Source organism: Phalaenopsis equestris, unplaced genomic scaffold (assembly GCF_001263595.1).
Source record: "Phalaenopsis equestris unplaced genomic scaffold, ASM126359v1 Scaffold001189, whole genome shotgun sequence".
NCBI classification, from domain to species: Eukaryota; Viridiplantae; Streptophyta; class Magnoliopsida; order Asparagales; family Orchidaceae; genus Phalaenopsis; species Phalaenopsis equestris.
This window is the reverse complement of record NW_018165628.1, coordinates 372,973-395,489: the sequence shown is the minus strand read 5'-3', so window position 1 is coordinate 395,489 and position 22,517 is coordinate 372,973. Positions and strand designations below refer to the sequence as shown.

Sequence of the window (22,517 nt, the reverse complement as noted above, 5' to 3'; positions counted from 1 at the left end):
CAAATCAAACAGACTTGCATTGTTGATGTTGTTGGAAAAGGTCAACATGCTATTCAAATCAAGGATTCTGCCATCAATATTTTCACTTGGATCTGTGATATTGTTGAAGTCACCTCCAATAATCCAATAGCTCTGTATGCTGCTGCTAATAGTCAATAGATTCAACCATAATTCCACCTTATCTACATCAGAACAACCAACATAAGTAAAACTAGCACTGCCCTTGAGCTGCTTCAAAGTAAAATCAATATGTATGAATTGAGGGTTATCAATCAAAATTATGCATCCCAATTCCTTCCTATAAAAAAAGCCAAATTTTATTGTTAGTGTTAACATGAATTGAAAATCGAAAAACTTTTTGATGACTTGCTCTTGACTTTTTTGAACCATAGGCTCAAGAATAGCCAATACCCAAAATTTATAGACCTTGTTGAGTTGGTGAAGTCTGTTAAGGGTGCCAAGGTTAGCAATACCCCTAACATTCCAACATAAAATGTTAATCATGATGTAAGGATTTCCCAGCTCTAGTCAACCTGGAGAGGGAAGAAGCCTTTTAATTATATGAAGAGCCTCCAACCATAATGATATTCTCTTTAGGTAAGTGTCTCAACTCTGAAGCATTCTTTTTTTTTTCTCCTGGATTTCTGAATTGACCATTCTTCCTCCAATGAGCGGCCCATCTTTTGGAGTGTAACTTCGTTGATTTCAGTAGGTGTATTTATATTAGTTTCAGGAATTTCAGAGTAGTTCAACATCCTTGCAAGAGTTTCCATTTCAACCACAAATTCTTTCACTTGGGTAATGTTATTGGTAGTAGGCAGCTCAAAAGTACCATCATCAACATCCTTCAATACAAAGTTTTGTGCCTCAATAGTACCAGCATCTGCACCTTGCTCACAAACATTTCCTACAGTATGTAGAGCCAAATTGGACCTTACATGCAAAGACTCTTCTTCCACAACACGTAGAAGGTCATTGACATCTAGAATTCTGTTTCAATCTCCATTATGATTAGATTTTTGTTTTTCAATTAATTCAGTTTATGTAATATTAAATGTTTTGAGCGCTATGCATGTAAATCCACAAAAAAAAAAAAAAAAAAAACATGTATATTATTTATTACATAAAATAAAATAATCAAATTTAATAAAAAAATAATTGATTTCCTTATTAATACATATAATTTAAATTAACAGCTTTTTAATCTATTACTTAAATTAGTCATATTTTGATTCTTTCAAATTAAATTGTTTTTATCAAATGAAAATCTGATTAAACAAAATTTTATCCTTCCTAAATTATACGGTTAGTGGGGATAGTGCAGTTGCCACCTTCAGTTCGGATTAACAATTCCGAGGCATCGCGCGTTCTGCCTCTCAAATTTGTAGCTATATATAGGATCGAATTAGCGCTTCCCAGGCCTTACACGTTATTGCTCAAACCGAGATTTGTTGCATTCGTCCTTTTCCTCACTGTTTTCGGCTCTCTTTCCGCTCGCCGGAGCTGTGGATTATCGATCTCCATCCATCTACCTCCTCTGTCTCGTTGCTGCCTCCCATTAGCGACTTGCAGCTCTTGTCGCACTCTCCTGATTCTTCTAATTTTGACCTAATCGTCGAGCGTAGAGTAAGAAATCGACTTCTTGGTTTCCTCCAACTCTGTCCTTCAACCTAGTTTACAATCGATTTATTGTTTTTAGCGATTTTTCTTTTTTGGTTTTTTGTTGCTTGAGATGCGGCAAGTTGCTCTGTGTTTTTTTTTTTTTTAAATTTTGCTAAGCAATTATGTTTTTCCTACCAACGTTAAACGTTGATAAAGTTGATTTATAGGTTGATTTTTGTAGTTTAAATTTCGATCGCAGGTTTTTGCTATGTTTTGTAATTTTATCTATAGTTTAAAAAAAGGGTCATTTGGGAATTTAGCGTTTGCAGCCGTCTATTCCGAATGTGTTATTCTGTTAGCTATGTCGTTTGACTCTTAGGGTTTCACTGGTGTATGGGTTATGATGTAATGTGAATCATATGACATTAGATTTGAATATTTAATACATGCACAATCTTGCAACTTTTGAAGCATGGTGATAATTATTCCGTACTAAAAAATACACACAGTAGAATAATAATTTAATATATTAGCATTGCACGAAGATCCAACACACATATATATATATAAAAATTGGAAGGAACACAAGATTTTTTGTACGTGAAAAACCCTTAAAAAGAAAAAAAATCACAAATTTTAATCCAATAAAAATAATCCACTTTGTAATCAAGAGTACATTGGTCTACTCTTAACCTAGACTAGGAAAAATGAGATTATAAGATCATGTTGAAATTATAAGTGCTTTGAAATAACCCAATGGATATAACTCTATAAGGGTAGCTGGGACTATAATTATTGTACTTTGGCTATAATAGTTGTGGTTGGGGTATAACAATTATAGTTGGCTATAAAAATCATAGCTTACTATAAATGATAGTTGGTGGCTATAACATCCATAGTAGAGTTACTAAATCCGAGTTAGAAGCTATAATAATCGTAAGCTATAACAATCATATTTGACCATAAAAGCTGTAGTTGGTAACTATAACAGTCCTAGTAGAGCCATCAAAGCAATAGTTGAAGGCTGCAATAGCCATAATTGGCTACAATAATTGTAGATGGTGGTTGACAATGGCTGGTGGTTGGTGGCTAACTTTGGTGGTCGACTGTGGTCTCAAGTGACCGACAATTACCACCGAGACTTTAAGAGTTAAGCTTTAGCAGCCAACTAACTCTTCTCTTCTCATCCCAATTTTAAATGAAGGATGTGCGTCTGTTTAGAGTTTTTGAGGAAAATATTTTGGTAAATATAATCTTAATCTTAAAAAATTTTATCAAATGATTCACATTGATTCCCTTGATTAGACGTTTTTTTTTTTAATATTTAAGTGCCAAGATTAGATCATCTTAGGCTTGTTGGATTCTCATTGAGATGTTTGATTTGACTAGAAACATGTCAAATTTTGACATTATTTGACATTTCAATTGATGCACCAAAGTTTTTTTTTATTACATTTAAGTTTTTGATATGGGCTCACCTAAACTCGGATTGGATTCATTTGTTGTTATTGGGCTCATCTTGTCGATATGCTCAATTTGACTATAAATTTATTGAAATTGGTGTCTGTATGATCTTGAATTTAAAGTTGGAATATTTCTTGCTCAAAATGCATCGAGATTTGTGCACAATGATAAAATTTTCTTGATGACATATCATATTCATACTTAAAATATGGAAAATTATGCATCATATAATTTAATTTTTTGCTTTTAATGTCAATCTTATTCGCAAATTTGACTACAAGAATTTTTGCTAATTTAAAAGATGATAACATGAGCTACAATTAGAGCTGTCAAAAAAGCTCGTTGTTCGCGAACAGTTCGTGTTCAGTTCGTCAATGAGTTCGTGTTTGATTTGTTCGATAAGTAAACGAGAAGAACGTGAACAATTTTTTTTCGTTCGGTTAGTTAAACGAACCAAACACGAACAGTGATGCACTCGTTCGTGTTCGAATCATTATTTTTTGAAATATAAAATAATTTAAAATAATTATATATATATAATTTGTGATATTTTTTAAAAAATAAATTTTATAAATTATAATATATATAATAAAATAATAATAATAATATATTAATATACTATATTAGTAATATACTAATAGATATTATATATTTATATAATATAAGTTATATAATTAATATAATATAATATTTATATATATTTATATTAGGGATGTCAAACTGGCTCGTCGTTCGCGAACAACTCATGTTCGGCTCGTGTTCGGTTTGTTCGTTAAGAAACGAACACAAACAGTGACTTCACGAACAATTTCGAACACGAGCTTATTTCAAACAAACTAAATTTCAAACGAACACGAACACAAGCTTTGTTCGTTCGTGTTCGGTTCGTTTACACCCCTAGCTACAATGCACAAGGTCATTAAGAATGTTTGTCGATATGATTGACGTAAAATATGAATCATGTTGGTATGGTTTGGATATGGTCCAATTTTTTATTTGAGATGATGACATAGAGCAATGGTTAGGTTGCTCACATTATCCATTCATCCCGTAGTTGTGGAAGTTCTATCATCACAGTGGCACTTCAGGTTTCTCTTTTACTAGGATAAGCTGAAGCCTTCATTTATGAACTAATTTATATATTTCTCGTGAATATTTATTTTTCTTGTGGAATATCACTTTGTTATTCATCACTAAATTATTGTTTAGTTTTCATGTTTCTAATTTTACTTTAACTTTTCATGAATGGTATTGATTTTTTTGATCTTGTAACAAAAGTTGTTTATTCCAATGTTATGTTGCGTGATAACAATTTCGTATTTAACAGCTGTAACAGATGGCTTCATTCCAGATGAATGAAAATTCAATGCCATGTACGAAGTCTAAACTTGCTGAATGGGAACAAAATATTCGGACAATAAAAGCCTCTGAAGATTTTGACAATCATTCAGATCGTTCCAAAAAGTGTGAGGTATTTTACATATTTGCATTTGTAGTTTGTCTATTAGGGTTCTCTTCTTTGCTTAAAATTTCAACATACGTATACTCATTTGAAAAGGCCTAGAATAGTTGTATGACACTTCTGTCACCTGAATTGTTTCTCATCATTTTCATTTATCCAACAAGATTTTTTTACAAGCTCATATACTACAACAAATGTCTTCCATACATTGTTTTGTATATAATCATGTTAAATATACATCAAATTGAAAATTGACTTATTCGTATTTCTTTTGTAATACATTCAGTTTGCTTTCCAAAATAATTTGATTGACCTGAACATACATAATAGTTTTGCATCTTTGAAAATTATCTAGCTTAGACATTAACTATATCCTTCCATAACTATAAATTATTGCCAAATTTTTTAAACCATGGTTTCCAATAAATGGAGTGGATTGATAGTAATTGATGTCATGTGCCTTGACATGCTATGGTAACATAGGACTAGAATACTGATTATTTGAGGCTTGCACTCATGCGATCATGCACCAATACGTTATTGGCATGGATTTCTTTGATGCTTTATGTTGTTTTGATTTGTATTCCATGTGATATGCTTAGAAGTGCTATGATACTCATAAACAAGACTAATGTTCATGGCGACCAGGAACATGGCATTGTACTTAATTTGCTTGATTGAAAATACTTTTTATAATTTGAATTGATTGCATCAACTCTTGTTGGTCGTAAGTTAGCATCTAAAAGCATTTTGATACATCTTTTAAACCTCTCTCTATTCCAACATTTCAGTCTTCAAATGCTAAATCTTGTTTGAAAATTTTCAGTTTCCAAAGCTCTTGCTTAAGATGCAATAAATTGATCAACCGAAATTGCGTTTTCATTATGCGTTAAAGCCCTACTTGCCTTTAAATATTCGTTCAAGATTTATAGCATAAAGGTGATGATATATTATAGTTGTTCTTTCGTGACAATATCTTAATTGAAAAGATCTATTTTTAAGATTTTTTTTTCTTAAAATTATCATCATGCTAGACATAATGTATGAAAAATGACATATTTATTTAAGCTTTAGATACAAGCAATTTATTTTGAATAATGGCCTTATAATGTTATCAATATATATATCTTATGTGTAAAGTTGCAGGAGCTGTTTAAGATAACAACTTCCATTTATAAATTTCCTTTTTTTCTTGGACGATTATGGCCATCTTTGTTGAACCCCATCCCTCCCTTTTTATTCTAATGTTTGTCAACTTGTCATTGCACCTTAATGAATTGTTATTTTAAATTGTGAGATAAGACCTTGCATTGCATTCTATCATGTAGTGACTAGTTGACCAACATGTTGTTAGGAAAGATTATGTCTTAATTGATGATTAAGAATGGTGAACTATAATGCAAATCTAAAAGATATCAAGCACCAAAAAAAGAACACCAAAATTTACATGGTTTAGCTCAAGTAAGCCTATCTTTATGGTTCTATAGAGATTGCATAATTCACTAAGGGAGCTGTTTGAAGTAGCAGTCGTAAAACTGCTATAGAAAAATTGTTATTAAAAATGCTGCAGTGGCTATTAAAAAAATTATTTTAATTTCAAAAAGTTAGACTGTAGCTTTATTGCAGCCACCACACTCTAACAATTTATTTTGAAAAAAATTGCTTTCAACCACAAAAATTTCTAGAATGCAACAAAGAAATAGTCCCCAAATAGAGCTGCGGTGGCAGTTTGAAAAGCAAATAAGCTAGAAAGCTATCCCAAACAAACCCTAAGTTTCAAAAGGGTAGGCGAAGGATTACACTTAATTTATATGAAGTTGAAGTTATGAACAATGATACCATTTTTTCTAACTAAAAGTGAATGAAAATTGCTTAAACTTGAGGGTTTGATGTAGAGAAAGAGATGTTTCCGTTGCTTCACTTACTATCTTATTTATTACATGAGTTTAAAATGAGAACTGTTTATACTCATGAGCAAGTGCTTCTTCTCTTGGTGAAACAAGCAGTAGTAATTTGTTAACTTAAGTGTGCTTATGCCTATCCCACAACATGAAGTCAAAGAACTCTTGTTAGCACCCAAAATGACCTTTTTTTTCCCTTGGAGGTCACTCTTCTCTTCTCTCTCTCTTTCTTTTTTCTTATTGTTAGCTTCTTGCTGTCGCATGCATAGGACTATTGATTTCTTCACCTTTTTTAGTTGCTTCATGAAGTTGTAGGTTTAAAAGATGAAGTGTGAATATTGCTTGAGTTAGGTTTAAGAGATGAAGTGTGAATGAATCTTGAGTAGTCTATCACTAATGCTGACAAATAAGTTTGAATGAATTTTGAGTTTTATGGCTACTAATCTTAAAATAAAATTTAAATTTTATCCAATACAATTAAAAAAAAAGTTAAACTCCATAATAATGATCTTCCACTTATAGTCTGAATTTCTAATATACATATTTAGAGGTCATCACTAATCATGTATTTATGCAGCATTTTCTTTCATTAATTGTGAATTTTAATTGAGGCTTTGCTATAAACTTTATCCTCTTTTTATGTTTCTTCTTTATTTTGAAGTTATTAAATCATGTATTTATGCAGCATTTTCTTTCATTAATTGTGAATTTTAATTGAGGCTTTGCAATAAACTATCCTCTTTTTATGTTTCTTCTTTATTTTGAAGTTATTACCTATCTAACAATAGCCATTTGTCTTTTGGAAGCTTTCACTTGACAAAAAATTTATTTACACTACATTGTATAATCATTAGCAATGAATTTAACTATAACTTCCATTTTTTTGGCTGTTAGATGCCATATAATTAGTAAAATTCATATTTTCATAGGATATCATCGTAGTTGTTAAATTTAACTCATCAACATATGACATTACACTTTGTAATATATAGCCTCTAATTTTAACTCACTCGTATTGACCTCAAGTATTTCAACATCACCTGGTAATTCATAGCCTAAAATATTGAGAGTTCTCAAAGATTTTATATTATTTTTAAAATATGGCACATAGTTAACTCCAGCCAATGATATTATCATGTCACCATGTGTCATCAACTTCAAATTACCAAAATCTATAATAATTCATACAACTATATGATACTAGTTTAATTGCATGTGCATCAAGCGCACGTGATTAAAATTTAAAATATTATCTAAATTTCTTTCATTTGTAGCTCCAGTAGTAGACAAGATTAGAGAGAGTAGTCTTAGATGCTTTGGTCACATTAAATGTCGACCATCTCATGATCCAGTTGTGAGAGTAGATGTTTTAGATCAAACTTATGTTAAGAAAGTCAGAGGTAGACCTAAAAATACTTGGGCATATTGTATAAAAAATAATCTTAATTTATCAGAATTAAATCAAAATATGAAACTTAACGGGACGCAATGGAGAAAAAGGATTCATGTAGCCGACCCCGCTTAGTGATATAATGACTTGTTGTTGTTGGTAGATATACTCAATAAAAAAGTTATCATCATCTAACATGCAATTCAACTTTCATGTTAATTGAAAATAATAAAACATAATTTTCCATTAGACATAAACATACCACCCTTTGATTATGGTAAATCTAGATTTATATTAGAAATGTTGATGATGTTGTTGAGAATGTATAACTTGAGAATTTAAGACATATATTGATAATAAAAAAAAATATAACTATAACTTTTTTGTATTGTGTTTATATATGAAGTAAATTTCAAAAATCAATTGGCACTTGCAATTTTGTTAATTAAAGGAATAAAAAAATATTTCACTTTCACACAATTAATTAAGTTAAAAAAGTTCATGAAATTATTTTTTATGTTTGTTCACTGCTAAGATTAAAAAAAAAATGAATTTTATGTCAAAACTTAAAACATTTGTATTCAATGGACGATAGGGTGGGGATTTTGAGTTAGAAAATGAAGGGGCAAATATGTAAATAAAATGAGATGAAGTGTAGAGAAAATTTTTATTCTCAAAATGAATTTTCTATGATTATTATAGTAGTTTTTATATGATTTTATTTAAAAATTTTCTATTTGAATATCAATGAATTATGATATATAAAAAGGATTTTTTAATTAATTTTTATGAAATTTTTATTTATTTATCAAGTATGTTATTTATAAATTATTAGAATGAAGAAAAAATTGGTGATAAAAATAATAATTTACTCATATATTTCTCAATAAAAAGTTATTTATACAAGAAAGAGCTTTTGTTATTTACTTTTGAAAGTATGTATGCGGTTCTATCTTTTTTGTTTAACACTGAAAGCAAGACCGGATTTAGATATAATTATATACAATTTAACAAATATGCTTTATTTTGATTTAATACATTTGAAATTTAACTAAATAGATTAGTGTATCATTAATTTATTAATATATATATATATATATATTAATATATGTATAATGCTCTAAAATGATATCATCATCATTGTTTACTTATTTTTATCTAGTGGGATGGGTGGGAAGCTCTAAAAACTCGTGTTGTGGATATCTTCCTGATGAGGAGAAATAAATGAGATATATAAGCACCAAACACCAATGAAGTGACTGACTAGATTAGTTGGTCGGGTATCTACTTGTCAGTTTGTATATATATCGCCGCGTACTCAGATTAGTTGGTCGGGTATCTACTTGTCAGTTTGTAAGTCCCCTCTGGTTGGGGTTCGACTCCCCCCAAGTGTAGGGTGTGGTACTCGATTTCTTAGACGCATGAGAGATGGCATATAATAGCCACTGACCATTCCTTTACAATATTATATATATATATATATATAGATATATATATTAAAAATGAGTGGCCTAAGGCTATTATACGAGCCTCAACCATCCCTGATGCGCCTAAGAATTCGAGTATCACGCCCTCTACTGGGAGGAATCAAACAAGAATAAATTCTTCATGGCATGTAACACATTTAATTTATAGTTTTATAGTGGATCTTTGAATTAAAGATGGAGTAAATAAGAAGTGTTAAAATTGTATGATAAATTATGAGCAATTAATATTTTTTAAAATGTAAATAATTTGTACTTTTGACACTCTAATAGATAATAAGAAAACATAATTATTTACACTTTTGAGATTCCAATAGATAATTGGAGAATGTAAACGATCATTTAGAATGACATAATATATATATAACAAAATCCTACCTTTTATTCAATACATGAACCATAATAATTATAGTTGTCTGTTGATATCTTGATCTTGCATATAATTTGATGCAACATGTATAAATTTACACAATGTAATGGAGAATTTTTGTGAGAAATTAAATTCTTAATTGAATTTAACGGATACTTAATTTGTAGCATTATGAGTCATCATTTGAAAATAGGGGCGAAGATTTAAAATTATAAAGGCTAAATAAAATAAAATATTAGGATTAAAGTGGGGAGGGTCACAAGCCACTTTTATAACCTTACTAGAATAGAAAGTACAGTTATAAATATCTTAATTCGTTTAATACCTCTAATTTTGTTGATGGAAATGCAGCTGTTGTAGCACGTGGGGAATGAATTTGACTCTTATAAATAATCAATCTCTTAAAAGTGAAGAGTTGCAGAAAGAAACCAAAGAGTGGGGAAATGAAAAGTTAAAGATAAAAGAGTTAGAGAAGTTATAGTAATAAATAAATAATTAATTGGAAGATAAATGGGATCTCAAAATAGTAGATTATTTCTCGGAAAAATGAATATATTCTCAAAAACGTAGATTATTTTAGAAATAACTTTAAAAGATGAAAATATTCTTAAAATATATATTATAAAATTAGGGTTTGTTTGGGGCAGCTGCAACTTATTGAATAATCTGCTGATAAGCTAGGTGCGGTGGCTATTACAAATTTTTATTTTTTCGAAAAGTTAAATCGTTGTCAGAAAGCTGCCACCACACCCGTCTAGTTGCGGTGTGAAAAGGCTGCTTTCAGCGTTTTTAAAACACATAAGCTGTCAAAACGCAGTTTACCCACACAGGTCGGGTGCGTTTGTAAAAGGTGCGTTTGTAAAACGCACCGCACCAAATAAGTTGCCTCAAACGGACCCTTAATTGATGCAATCATTATGAAATTAATAGTAGATTTCTAAAAAGTTGATTATTTATCGGAAAATGAATGAGTTCTTTAATCCTAGATTATTATTTTATTATTTTAGAAACATCTTTATATTTAGAGATGAGAGTTTCATACTAAAAAATATAAACTAAATCGATATAAATGAATATGGGGAGAATCACAATTGTCTTGTATAATAGTGGTATAGATATGAACAAATTTTAATTGATGCAATAGAAATACTAATGAATCTTCAAATGAAATTGAAACATCAAGTTAGGTAAGGAATCAACTACTTCTACAACATTAAATTAATTCCCAATATAAGTGTATATAGAAAAAAATATTATTGAAGAAACAAATTATATAACTAAAGAATACTTATTGTTGACAAATTTGGTCCTGTGATGATAACTTATCAATCAACCAAGTAATATTTATCAATAGAAAAATTAACAAAAAATGAGTTTGCTAGGAAAGCTCAATTGATAAATTCTATTTATTAAAACATAAATCATATGACGCAAGGAACACAATATAACTATTGAAAATGATTTGATAAACAATCCAATATCTTATTATAACAATCATATCAATCACTCCAATTTTGTTTAAACTTCTTCAACCAAGATTATTAAATATGACAACGATTCACTAATGAATTTGTGTTGGAATTTATTGCACATCAAGTGCAAAATGACAATTAATGCTTTTAAATTTTAAATCATCCACAAGCATGTTTATTATATTTTTTACAACTAGGAAGGATTCATCAATTATTTATTATTATGTTTTTGATTCATAGTTGGTCACTTTGCCTGACATCCCTTAAAATAGGTTGTCACGACCATGTCCGGGATCTTAGAATATGAAGACAAGAATAGACGGTCAGAGGAATAAAGTACTATCTAAACTATTTTATTGCTTAAATAAAATCATCCAATACATAAAAGAGCCGTTCTAATTTTATAAGTTTAATTTACAAACATTTATTCAAATTTAAAATATATTTATGACAGAAGAAAAAGTAAAAAACTGAATTGCTAAACCTATCTCCTTGGGTTTTTCTGTACACAATCTCTAGGATCCATCTACTAGAAGGAGATTTTCTAGAAAAATTCTAGCCACTAGACGGTACGAGTTAAATGACTCAATGTGTAAAATGTCTCAAATATATAATAATTTACATTTTAAAAATATTTTATAAAATGATAATAAACAATAAAAAAAAGATAGTAAAAAAAAATTGTTTTATTATTACTTTTATTTATTTTAGTTAAAACATTCGTCAATGCAAGTCCCCATCTAAATGTGTATTAAAAATACTTATTTTATAATATTTTTTTAAAATCCATAAAAGAAGCAACCAATTATTTTCATTTCCATTTATACTTTTATTTATGTGCACTGGTATGTTGTTTTTCTATATATTATCATATGGGTTGGACTCCACATGTATATCTGCACATATCACTTTTATTTTATTTTTTTATTTAAAATTTGCTTTAACTAATGAAACATATGAAAAACATGGAATTTTCCATTTTTTAAAGGAAAAGGCTAAAAATTTTTAAAATGTTTGCATTTTAAAAGATAACACTGAAATAGTTTTAAACATTTAAATGTGATTACAGAAATAAAGGAGCTACTATAAAATAAAAACATAATCATCCACCTATTCAGTACAGTCTGTTATCCTTTTCTCAGTCAATCTATCATTTTAGTGCATCTATAGTAACACATCAGCTTTGATTAGCTTCTATTATAATTTTGGCTCTTTCATATTGATCTAACTAAAACAACTTTGATACATTCACTTGTAGTTTATTTGCTCAAGTAGTTATTTTGTTATTTCATACAAGTAATTTATTAACACATTTTTCTTATTCATCAACTAAATTTAATATATGCAATAATATATTACAATTAAATTAATTAAATTTTTAGACCTTTGATTTGATAACATTCCTAAAATTTCTTCTCGACATATATTTTAATCTAAGCTACAATAACAATAAAAGATAAGTATCTAATGCTGTACATGGATTTCGTACCTGTAGGCCCCTTTTCCTTCTCTGCTTTAGCCTTCTTGTCACATATCCTAAATATTTTTTAATTATAGGTATTCTGAAATTACAACTCCATTTAATCAGGAATAAAATTTTCAAGATTAAGAACAATAAAAAAAAGAGATTTTTGCATAGGACGCACCCAAACATTAATATTTGTAAGTTAAGCATCTTATTTATGGGAAAAAGTGTAATTCATCTTTTCATATATGTTTTCAAATGTAGGATAAATTGTAAAAGTAAAATTTAGGTGTGAGAAAAATAAATGAATAAAATTGGGTGCTTCCTGTGTAAATTTTCCTTAAAAAACTAAGTTTTAACTTTTGGGAATTCATAATGAGGCTCGAGCAGCTCCTACTGGAGCTGCTCGAGCTTCTCAGCTCGCTTCTGTTTTGTTAGGGCACGGACTCCCTTCTTCTGCTCGGTTCAGCCCTTCCTCTTAACCGCAGGCAGGCTCCCTGCGCTTTCTTTTATTTTGTTCGTGCTCGCGGCTCTGTCGCTCGAGTGCCATGAAGATATTCCCTCGATCTCCCTCCCTTCGACCCATCACACTTTCTCTCCCTTGCTCCGTCTCTCAGGCCCTCTCCCTCTTTGGTTCGTGCGTTTGCTCTTACAAGACAATAGGAAAATTCTCTTGTTTTAATTTCCTGTTGGCAGCGGGAGCTTCGATAGAACGACATTTGCTTCGCTGGTGTCGTGTGCAAGTTGAACAATTAGTTTTTTTTCTTAATTTAAGCTAATTAAATTTTTAAAAGATTATTTTTAAATGGGAAGAAGGTTCTCACTAGTTGAACTGAGTCCAATAATCCCAGTAAGAGTCATCTCTATATTGAATCACCTGTCAACTAGGTAGCAATCATATACTGTCGAGATTCATATCCAGTAGGCATGCAATCATAACTTGATGCATGTTCTTTAAGAAGAAAATGTTCAATAACAAGGTATTTATCAACAAAATGATCTCAATTGACTTCATATAACTAGATTCTATGATCAGCTGACATCACATGGATCATTTCAAGAGACTTGAATTTATGCAGCAATTTAGTTGATAAAGCAAACTATCAATTATATGACATCAATTTGCACATTCTATTAAGTATAAAAGTAAACCTTTAACAAGCGTTTAAGATAGTACCCCCAATAAAGAAAAATATGTTTATCCCTTAATAAATAAATAAATTTTAATTTCCTTTACATGCATCGCTAAAATTCTACATTCTTCTATGAACCAAAGAAACACCACTAGATGTGATCCCAGATTTTTCCAGATATTGTTAAAATGATCAGTTTGAAGATCCTATGGAGTTTTGTGGCAGAACATTCGTGTGTCAGTTCTTTCCTTTGATTGCTGGTAAAGCTTAAATGAATGGCTTTTTATATGCATATCATGCTGAACTTGTTATTTAATGTGGCTTGTATTTGATTTTATATTTCACCATATGTCAACCGTTGATTTTTGCTTTCTTAGTATGCTATTATGTTTCGTTTTGGTATATTTCTTTTGTTAAATCATCTTTTTGACTTTGCAGATCTTGAAGAGTGGGCCTTTACTTGTATCATCTAAAGGTTTGTCTTCTTACACTTATTGGATATGATAATCCCTCTTTTATCTAGATTTTTGGTGTTCTTGTCTACGTTGACATATCTAGCCATCTTTGGTTTTCTTCTTCTATCTTTCCTTGCTTGCTGATCTAACCTTCTAAAGTATTATTCAAGTCAAATCGCCTAGTTCTTGAGAGCTTTGTTTTTAACCAAGAGGTCATGGGTTCAAGGCTTTGCATATGTGGTGTGGGTGCGTTTGGGTGTGTAAAAATAAAAATAAAAACGTTCTGAAGCTCATATTAATCTTTTTTTTCTCTGTTATATTGAGGAGTTCTTACTTGACTTCTTAGATTGGTCTTCTTCCGCTATCTTTGTTCTGGTAGTTGCCCTTTTGAAATAATCAAATTAGCTATTGTTTGAATTGTTTTACCCGAAAAATAAATGCTACAACTAGTAACCACATTTGTTTAGCAACTATGCCATACTGGCAGTTCTTTCCTGTGCTTGCAATTTTCTTAATCTGTGAAGTTATGCTGTTTCTTTTTCTATTTTTATTGATAATTACAATTTTTGATATGCTGTTGGTCACTCAAAATGTCAAAAGCCAAACATTTGTTTAGCAACTATGCCATACTGGCAGTTCTTTCCTGTGCTTGCAATTTTCTTAATCTGTGAAGTTATGCTGTTTCTTTTTCTATTTTTATTGATAATTACAATTTTTGATATGCTGTTGGTCACTCAAAATGTCAAAAGCCAAATATGCCATACTGGCAGTTCTTTCCTGTGCTTGCAATTTTCTTAATCTGAGAAGTTATGCTGTTTCTTTTTCTATTTTTATTGATAATTACAATTTTTGATAAGCTGTTGGTCACTCAAAATGTCAAAAGCCAAATACATTTTTGCAGACAATCAAAAGAGTCAACATGTTCTGAAAATTATAGAGAATGACCATTTTCCCGTCTGTGAACCTCTTTGGTATTGTTTGTGATTTTAACGATATCCTATAAGTTCAGCTTATCAGTGATTTTAATGAATTCACAGGAATTGGATGGCCGTCTTGGAAAAAACGGTGGTTTGTTCTTTCTCGCAAATCATTTCAGTTTTATAGAGTTGACCCTGTAAGTTGTGCACTTATGTTCATTTCGCTATCTTGATATCTTTAATTTTTTTTTCTTATGAATTTATTAATAACGTATTATATATAGCTACAATTTTGTTATTAAAATTTTTTCGTTTATTTGATATGGCTTGTGAAAGTTGAGAAGTAGATTATATTTTACTGAAATTTGCCAATAGTGATCCCTATACCCATGATTAGTGGAAGTTAGGAGAATTAAGAAATGATTACAGGAGTATCACACTGCAGTTCATTTAATGATTAGTCAGTATTGCCTTAATACATTTGATCCTGTTGATCATAAATAGACTTGAAGCCACATCGCTTTTTGTTTTTTAATGTTTGGTCTTTAGAGTAAGCCTGTTAATATTATGTCAAAAATTTAGTCCTATTCAGTCATTTATTCAGTCTGCTTCTCTAGGAACAAGAGCGCTCAAATCATGTGCCGAAGCGTTCCTGATTGCTATTGTTGTTCTAGTCGACTCTGAAAGAAGGGTTTTTGGGATTGTTTTGTGAATTTCGAACTATTTCATGGTTTTTTTCCATTGGATACATTGGGAGATATGTGGCAAAAAAGATGCAGTCTTCTCTATTGCTACATATCCACTAGACTAAATCATAGGAATGCTAAAAAAACATTTTTTATTTATTGGGAATGAATAACGATGTTTTTTGTAAGTAAATTTTTTTCCATTTCATTTAACATCATTTCTCATTCAGTTAATTTTGTTACCTTCTGTATTTTTCCTTCGTACTAGATTTTTCTTTGCTTATGTCTTCATAATGAAGGTTTTTTCTCATATGCTTCATTGAGTATATTAGAAGCGACAGATGAAAATATAATAGATGGTTTTTACTCTGACGTGGTTTATTTTAAAGCTTGCCAAATCTCAAAGTGTTTTTTATGTGCTCACATCCAGAATACTCTACCTCAGAAAGGAAGTGAAGCACCAGCCCTCGGTGGCATTACCCTCAACAACTCAGGGAGGTTAGGATCTGTTTGGGTTGCAATTTATTTTTGTTTTCAATTTTGATTATATGTAATGAAACTTATATTGTTACCAACACACATAAACTTGCGATTATTTGAACTGCAGTGTGGTTGTGAAAACAGACAAAAAACTCCTCACTATCCTTTCTCCTGGTGCTCGGAATGGAAAAGCTTTCTCAGTCAAGGTTTTTTTTTTCTATGCTATTGAAATTATTTTGTTATTCTGGTGTTAATATTTGATTTAGGCTGTCATTTTTACTTACAAAAATTTTTATTGTTGAACAGACTGAAACCTTGGACGAACTAAATGACTGGAAAGCTGCCATAGAAGGTGCTTTGGCTCAAGCACCTGGTGACACCAATGTAATGGCGCAGAATGAAATAATCCTTAATGAAGGAGCTGACTCAATTGAAGCTTCAGATGAGCAATGTAATTCCTTATGCTAGCACATTAAGTATTATCTTTTTGCTATGCGCACCTAGTTTATATTATCCCAACTTTTTTCAGAAGTTTGATACATTTTCATTTGTATTACTTATTCACTCATACTTTTTCATTTCACTTTTTTTTCAACACCATGAATTTTATATTAGGAGCATTTTGTTTATAATAAAGAAAGTTTTTATAATGCGGGTGTTTTAAATGATGTTTAAAGAGAGAGAGGCTGCTCATGAATTCTGTTTATTATGCTGCACATGAATGTCTATTTCCTAAGTTTTTAATGTGCAGAAAATAAGCAGAAGTTTGTTGGGAAAGGATGCTAAAATAGGTTTATTGAGTTGATTCATTGATCTTGAATTTGCGCTTGCTTCAAATTTTGTTAATGATGAACCCTTCCAGTTTGTTTCACAATGTCTTTACTCCATCCACGTTAGTTTAAAGAGCACCAGAAGTGTCTCATCTAAATTCCATATTTTTTTTATGGCTGGTTTGAGTTGTGGATAAAAGTGGTTGATATACGCGGAAATGAGGGAAATATATTTTAATAAATTATTTTCAGGCATTATACGGAAAGATTGGTTACAAATGCCATCTCTTGAACAATTAACTAGTCAACTTGTCAATGAAATTTGATGGAGATCATACCTCCGCTATTTGTCTCTGTTTGTCTAGGCTTACATCAGCGTATTTTTTGTGTAGTATAACTTAATGCCTTTATTCTATATTTTTTATCATGTCAAATTTTTTGTAGAAATTCTTGTATTTATGCCATTTTTCTCTGTTTGCATTATTGCGTTTGAAAATATTGACCAAACTTTAAGGATGCTGATCAGCTTTTTATCTTCAATTGTCAACTGTTTGATGTTATGGTGTGATTTATATTTTCCTCTTTGCAGTGAAGGATAGGCCTCGTACTTCATCTTCAATCATTGGGAGATCAGTCTTACTTGCTCTAGAAGAGATTGACGGGTCTCCTTCTTTCTTAGAGAAGGCCTTTAGGTTCATTGAAGAGCACGGCAAGTTATTTCTTAGCATTATTTTTAATTTTATCTTGATCTGGATTCTTATAATTCCTCCCGCTCTTGACTAAAAAAACTCACTTTTTGTTGCTTAGGCAAACAAAGGCAGGAATGATACTGTTTTGCTTAGCTTTTACTTTTTGACGGTACTTTGCCGAACTACCAAAGAAAAATGAATTTTTTTCTATTGAAAAAGGTGGATAAATGAGTTTCAACAACATTAAATGTCATTTTTCATGCATTGATTGCAGCAGATACTTGATCACTTTTAAGTTTATGTTGGGTGATCAGCTGTTTGTTATGTAGCCACTGATTAAGAAAGCCAAAAATTATGTATTAAGGTCACTTTATATAAACAAAAAGTCTTTATGTTATCAGAGTTAGTCTAGGCCACAACAGTAAAACAAATATTTTTATTGAAAGCAAATAAATGGTTATAATTAAACACACTTGAAAGGAAAATTTCAACATAGATGACACAAAACTAATATTAGGGCTTGATCCAGGAGTGATGGAGGTCGAGGAGCAAAGATAGGTGGCTGAAAATGGGTTGTGGGTGGTTGAGATAGCAAAAAGAGGTGTTGAAATTGCGTTTGTAACGAGCCGGAGAACTAGGGTTGTAATAACTGAATTTAAAAAAACAGAAAATTTGATTAATACCATCTAAACTTCTATTTCCGGCTTGGTTGATTCCAAGCCCTCAGTCTGGTCGTGACAAAAGTGGTTTCAGAGAAAGGTTTAGGATCATTTAATGTAAAATTAATTTAATAGCTAATATGATACAACAACAACAAAACTTTTATCGCACTAAGTGGTGTCGGCTACATAAATCCTTTTTTTCCATTGCGTTCTATTTAGTGTCATATTTTCATTTAACTATATAAATTAAGATCATTTTCTTATACAATATGCCCAAGTCTTCCTAGGTCTACCTCTGCTTTTCTTGACATAAGTCGAATCTAAAACATCCACTTTTCTAATCAGATCATCACATGGTCAACGTTTAATGTGACCAAACCATATAAGACAATTCTCTCTAATTTTGTCCGTCACAAGAGCAACACCAACCCTATCACAGATATATTCATTTCACATATTGTCTCTAAGTGTAAAGCCACTCATCCACCTAATCATTCTCATCTCGACACCACTTAGTTTTATGCTTCTCTATTAAAGACCAACATTCAACGCCATAGAGCATTGCACGTCTCACCACCATTTTATAAAATTTTCCTTTCGGTCTAAGCGGTACTTTCTATCACACAATAGGCCCGAACCAACCAACTTGAATCCTTATCAATATCAACATCACTTTGAATAATAGACCCAAGGTATCTAAAGCGGTCACACATTTTAATAATTTGATCACCCAAAGTTACATTTCTATCACTAGAGCTACTACTACTAAATTCACATTCATGTATTCAGTTTTAGTTGTATTCAAACGAAAGCCTTTAGACTTCAAGGTAGATCTCAATAATTCAAGTTTTTTTGAGTTTTTTCTCTCTTCTTATCCAAGAGAAGGATATCATCAGCAAAAAGTATACACCAAGGTACATCCTCCAAGGTACATCCAAAAAGTATACACCAAGGTACATCCTCCTGTAAGTGTTCAGTAAGACCATCCATAACTAAAGCAAAATGATATGGGCGTAAAGCTGATCTCTAATGTAAACCAACAAAAAAAAGGAAAATATTTGATCAATCCTCCTTCTGTTTGAACACAAGTAACAACCCTTGTATACATATCTTTAATGACTTAATTCAAGTTTTTTTGAGCTTTTTCTCTCTTCTTATCCACGAGAAGAATATCATCAGCAAAAAGTATACACCAAGGTATATTCTCCTGTAAGTGTTCAGTAAGACCATCCATAACTAAAGCAAAACGATATGGGCGTAAAGCTGATCCCTAATGTTAACCAACAAAAATTGGAAAATATTTGGTTAATCCTCCTTCTGTTCGAACACAAGTAACAACTCTTGTATACATATCTTTAATGACTTAAATATAAGTCATAACAACACTTTTCTTCTCAAGAACTCTCCAAAGGATATCTCTTGGAAGCTTATCTTAACTTTTTCTAAATCAATAAAAATCATATGTAGATCGTCCTTATTATCTCTAAAATTCTCTGTCAAACCTCTTAATAAATATATAACTTCCATAGTATACTTACCTGACATAAATCCAAACTGATTATGAGAAATCTTTGTAATACGTCTTAACTTATGTTCAATTACCCTCTCCCATAATTTTAAAGTATGACGCATCAACTTAATTTCTCTATAATTTGCACACTTTTGTGTGCCCCCTTTATTCTTAAAAATGGGGATAAAATACTCTTCCTCCACTTCTCAAACATCTCTTCCTCCACTTTCTCAAACATCTTTTTAGTTTTTAAAATAATATTAAAGAGTTTAGTAAGCCATGAAACTCCCAAATCTCCTAAATATTTCCACATTTCAATTGAGATTTCATCAGGTTCTACAGATTTTCCACCCTTGATTTTCTTTAATAGCTAATATGATAATTGCAAGAAAATTTTATGATATTAAAAATTGAAGGTTTAAGTTAACATTAATGAAGTAATTATTTTAATTCAAGCAAATAAATGCACCTTAGATTCAGGAAGAGAGAAATGTGGTAGAAAATGAAGAAGTACCACCTGTCATACATAAAAATACGTATCTTCTGAACCAGATGATGACGAATATGTCTCAGCTGATTTAGAAATCCAAACTGCAATCTAGTGGGGGTGAGACCATTATTGTAGATAAATATTTGAAGATATTTCAAGATTTACATTCACCTTTGTTTATAGGATTTATAGGAACTGAAGATTCAATTGAAGTGGAGAACTGATTAATGTGAATTGAGAAGATATTGGATAGCATGACGTGCCTTTATGAAAGAAGAGTACCTTTAGCTACCTTTGTGCTGCATGGAGAAGCTGAATGGTGGTGGTGTAGGCAGCATTGAGATAGATTGAGGGATGTACCCAATGCGATGGTAAGTTGGAAGGATTTTGTGAAACTTTTCAAATAGTGGTTTATACCCCTATCCGCTCGAAGACAAATGTGGGAAAAATTCATCAAGCTGGTGCAAGGAGAGATGTAAGTTGTGCAGTATGAAACATAGTTCACTACACTATCAAGGTATGCTTCATAGCTGACAACTGTCGGCACAAAAAAAGAAAGAGAGGTTGTTTGGGGGGGGTTGCCCGTGAGAAGTTGTCGGCAGCCGGAATTGAAATCCCATCGCCCGCTTCGGAAGGACGTTTTAATTTACGTGTGTATATATATATATATATATATATATATATATATATATTTTTAAAAAAATATAAAAAAAAAAAAAACACACATATTTATAAAATCTAAAATGATACTCTAAATAAATTACTTGTTCAAAGCAAAGGACAAGTTTGAAAGTTTGAGGCCCAATTTACCCAAATTCATAAAATCTAATGGTTCAAATGAAGAGAGGTTTCAAAAAATAAAATACTTCTAACTTTTAACTTTAGTACACTATTGAAATTTGACTAAATTTTTTGCTATTTACCTATTCTTTTTTTTTTCCAAGTTTTCCCGCGGTGGAACAAAATACGTGTTAATGCTGAAATTTTCATGATTCTGATACTATCTTAACTACATCTAATTACTTTGTTAGACAAAAGGCCCTTTTATATCCAATAATAAATATGTAGCGGGTATAGTTTAGTGGTAAAAGTGTGATTCGTTCTATTAACAACTTCAAAAGTTAAGGGGTCTTTCCTTTTTTTTCATATTTCATATTCCGATCAAAAACTTTATTTCTTAAAAAGATTTAATACTTTATCCCTCAATAGCACATTTGAGGAAAAAATATACATTATCACGATTTCTATCCAAAAGACAATCATAATTTTCATAAAAAAATTGTATTATGGAGTCGAGAAGCATAATTTTTTTGATTGGTTCAATTCTTCCAATTAAATGAGTATGAAGAAAAGATCTATGGATAATAGTACAAAACTTTCAATCGTAACTAAATCTTCAATTTTTGCGCTTAAAAAGGGGGATTAAAGCCAAAATAGCTATAAAATGATGGTTTTGGTTTACTAGAACCCTCGACTTTTTATTTGAGCTCGGTAGAAACAAAATTATTTTCCTTAGGATCCCACGAGTAGAAAAGAAATAGGGAACGAAGTAACTAGACTAGAAAGATTTGATAAAATCCCCTATTCTATAGGGATCATCTAAAAAGCAAGTAGCTTTAGATGCATTCGTAAAAAAAGCTGACATAGATGTTATGGATCTCATTTTTTCTCTGATGGGAATACATAGATCTTCCATAAAGGAGCCGAATGAAACCAAAATCTCATGTTCGGTTTTGAACGCAGAAACAAACAATATAATGCACGTGGAACAGTAGTAGGCAAAACAAGAGCAGTATAACATGCTATACAGGGAGAATAGTAGCAAGTAGAAACAGGAGTAATATGATATGCTATACAGGAAGAACAGTAGCAAGTAGAAACAGGACAAGTGTAACATGCTTTACAGGAAGAGCAGTAGCAGGTAAAAACAGGAAAATTAATTGTTGTAAAATGTAAAGCAAACCTGTACGCCCATGAGACCCGTTGTTCCTTAAGTATAGCAAACCTAAATGCATTTCAAAAAGCAAAGTCCGAAAGAAACGTCGTCCAGGAAACCCGAGGAAAAGCGGAGAAACTCAAAAAAATCAACGAAAAAGACTCAAGAGAGTTTAGTAA

The 22,517-nt window shown here is 30.9% G+C and overlaps 1 protein-coding gene across 6 annotated transcripts in view; it reads left to right on the top strand.

Moving 5' to 3' along the window:
- Nucleotides 1-1,355: 1,355 nt before the first annotated feature.
- LOC110033463 (rho GTPase-activating protein 7-like) overlaps nt 1,356-22,517 on the top strand; it is a 97,398-nt gene continuing 76,236 nt past the window's right edge. For 4 of the 6 annotated variants that reach the window (XM_020737452.1, XM_020737446.1, XM_020737447.1 and 1 more), the window contains exons 1-8: nt 1,357-1,626; nt 4,394-4,537; nt 14,182-14,218; nt 15,236-15,312; nt 16,232-16,299; nt 16,409-16,487; nt 16,588-16,732; nt 17,641-17,760. In XM_020737452.1, coding sequence (XP_020593111.1) covers nt 4,403-4,537; nt 14,182-14,218; nt 15,236-15,312; nt 16,232-16,299; nt 16,409-16,487; nt 16,588-16,732; nt 17,641-17,760 — 661 coding nt within the window. In that variant the 5' untranslated portion in view covers nt 1,357-1,626; nt 4,394-4,402. Of the gene's footprint in view, nt 1,627-4,393; nt 4,538-14,181; nt 14,219-15,235; nt 15,313-16,231; nt 16,300-16,408; nt 16,488-16,587; nt 16,733-17,640; nt 17,761-22,517 lie in introns of all 6 variants that reach the window. The other 2 variants (XM_020737453.1, XM_020737451.1) reach the window with 2 other exon arrangements.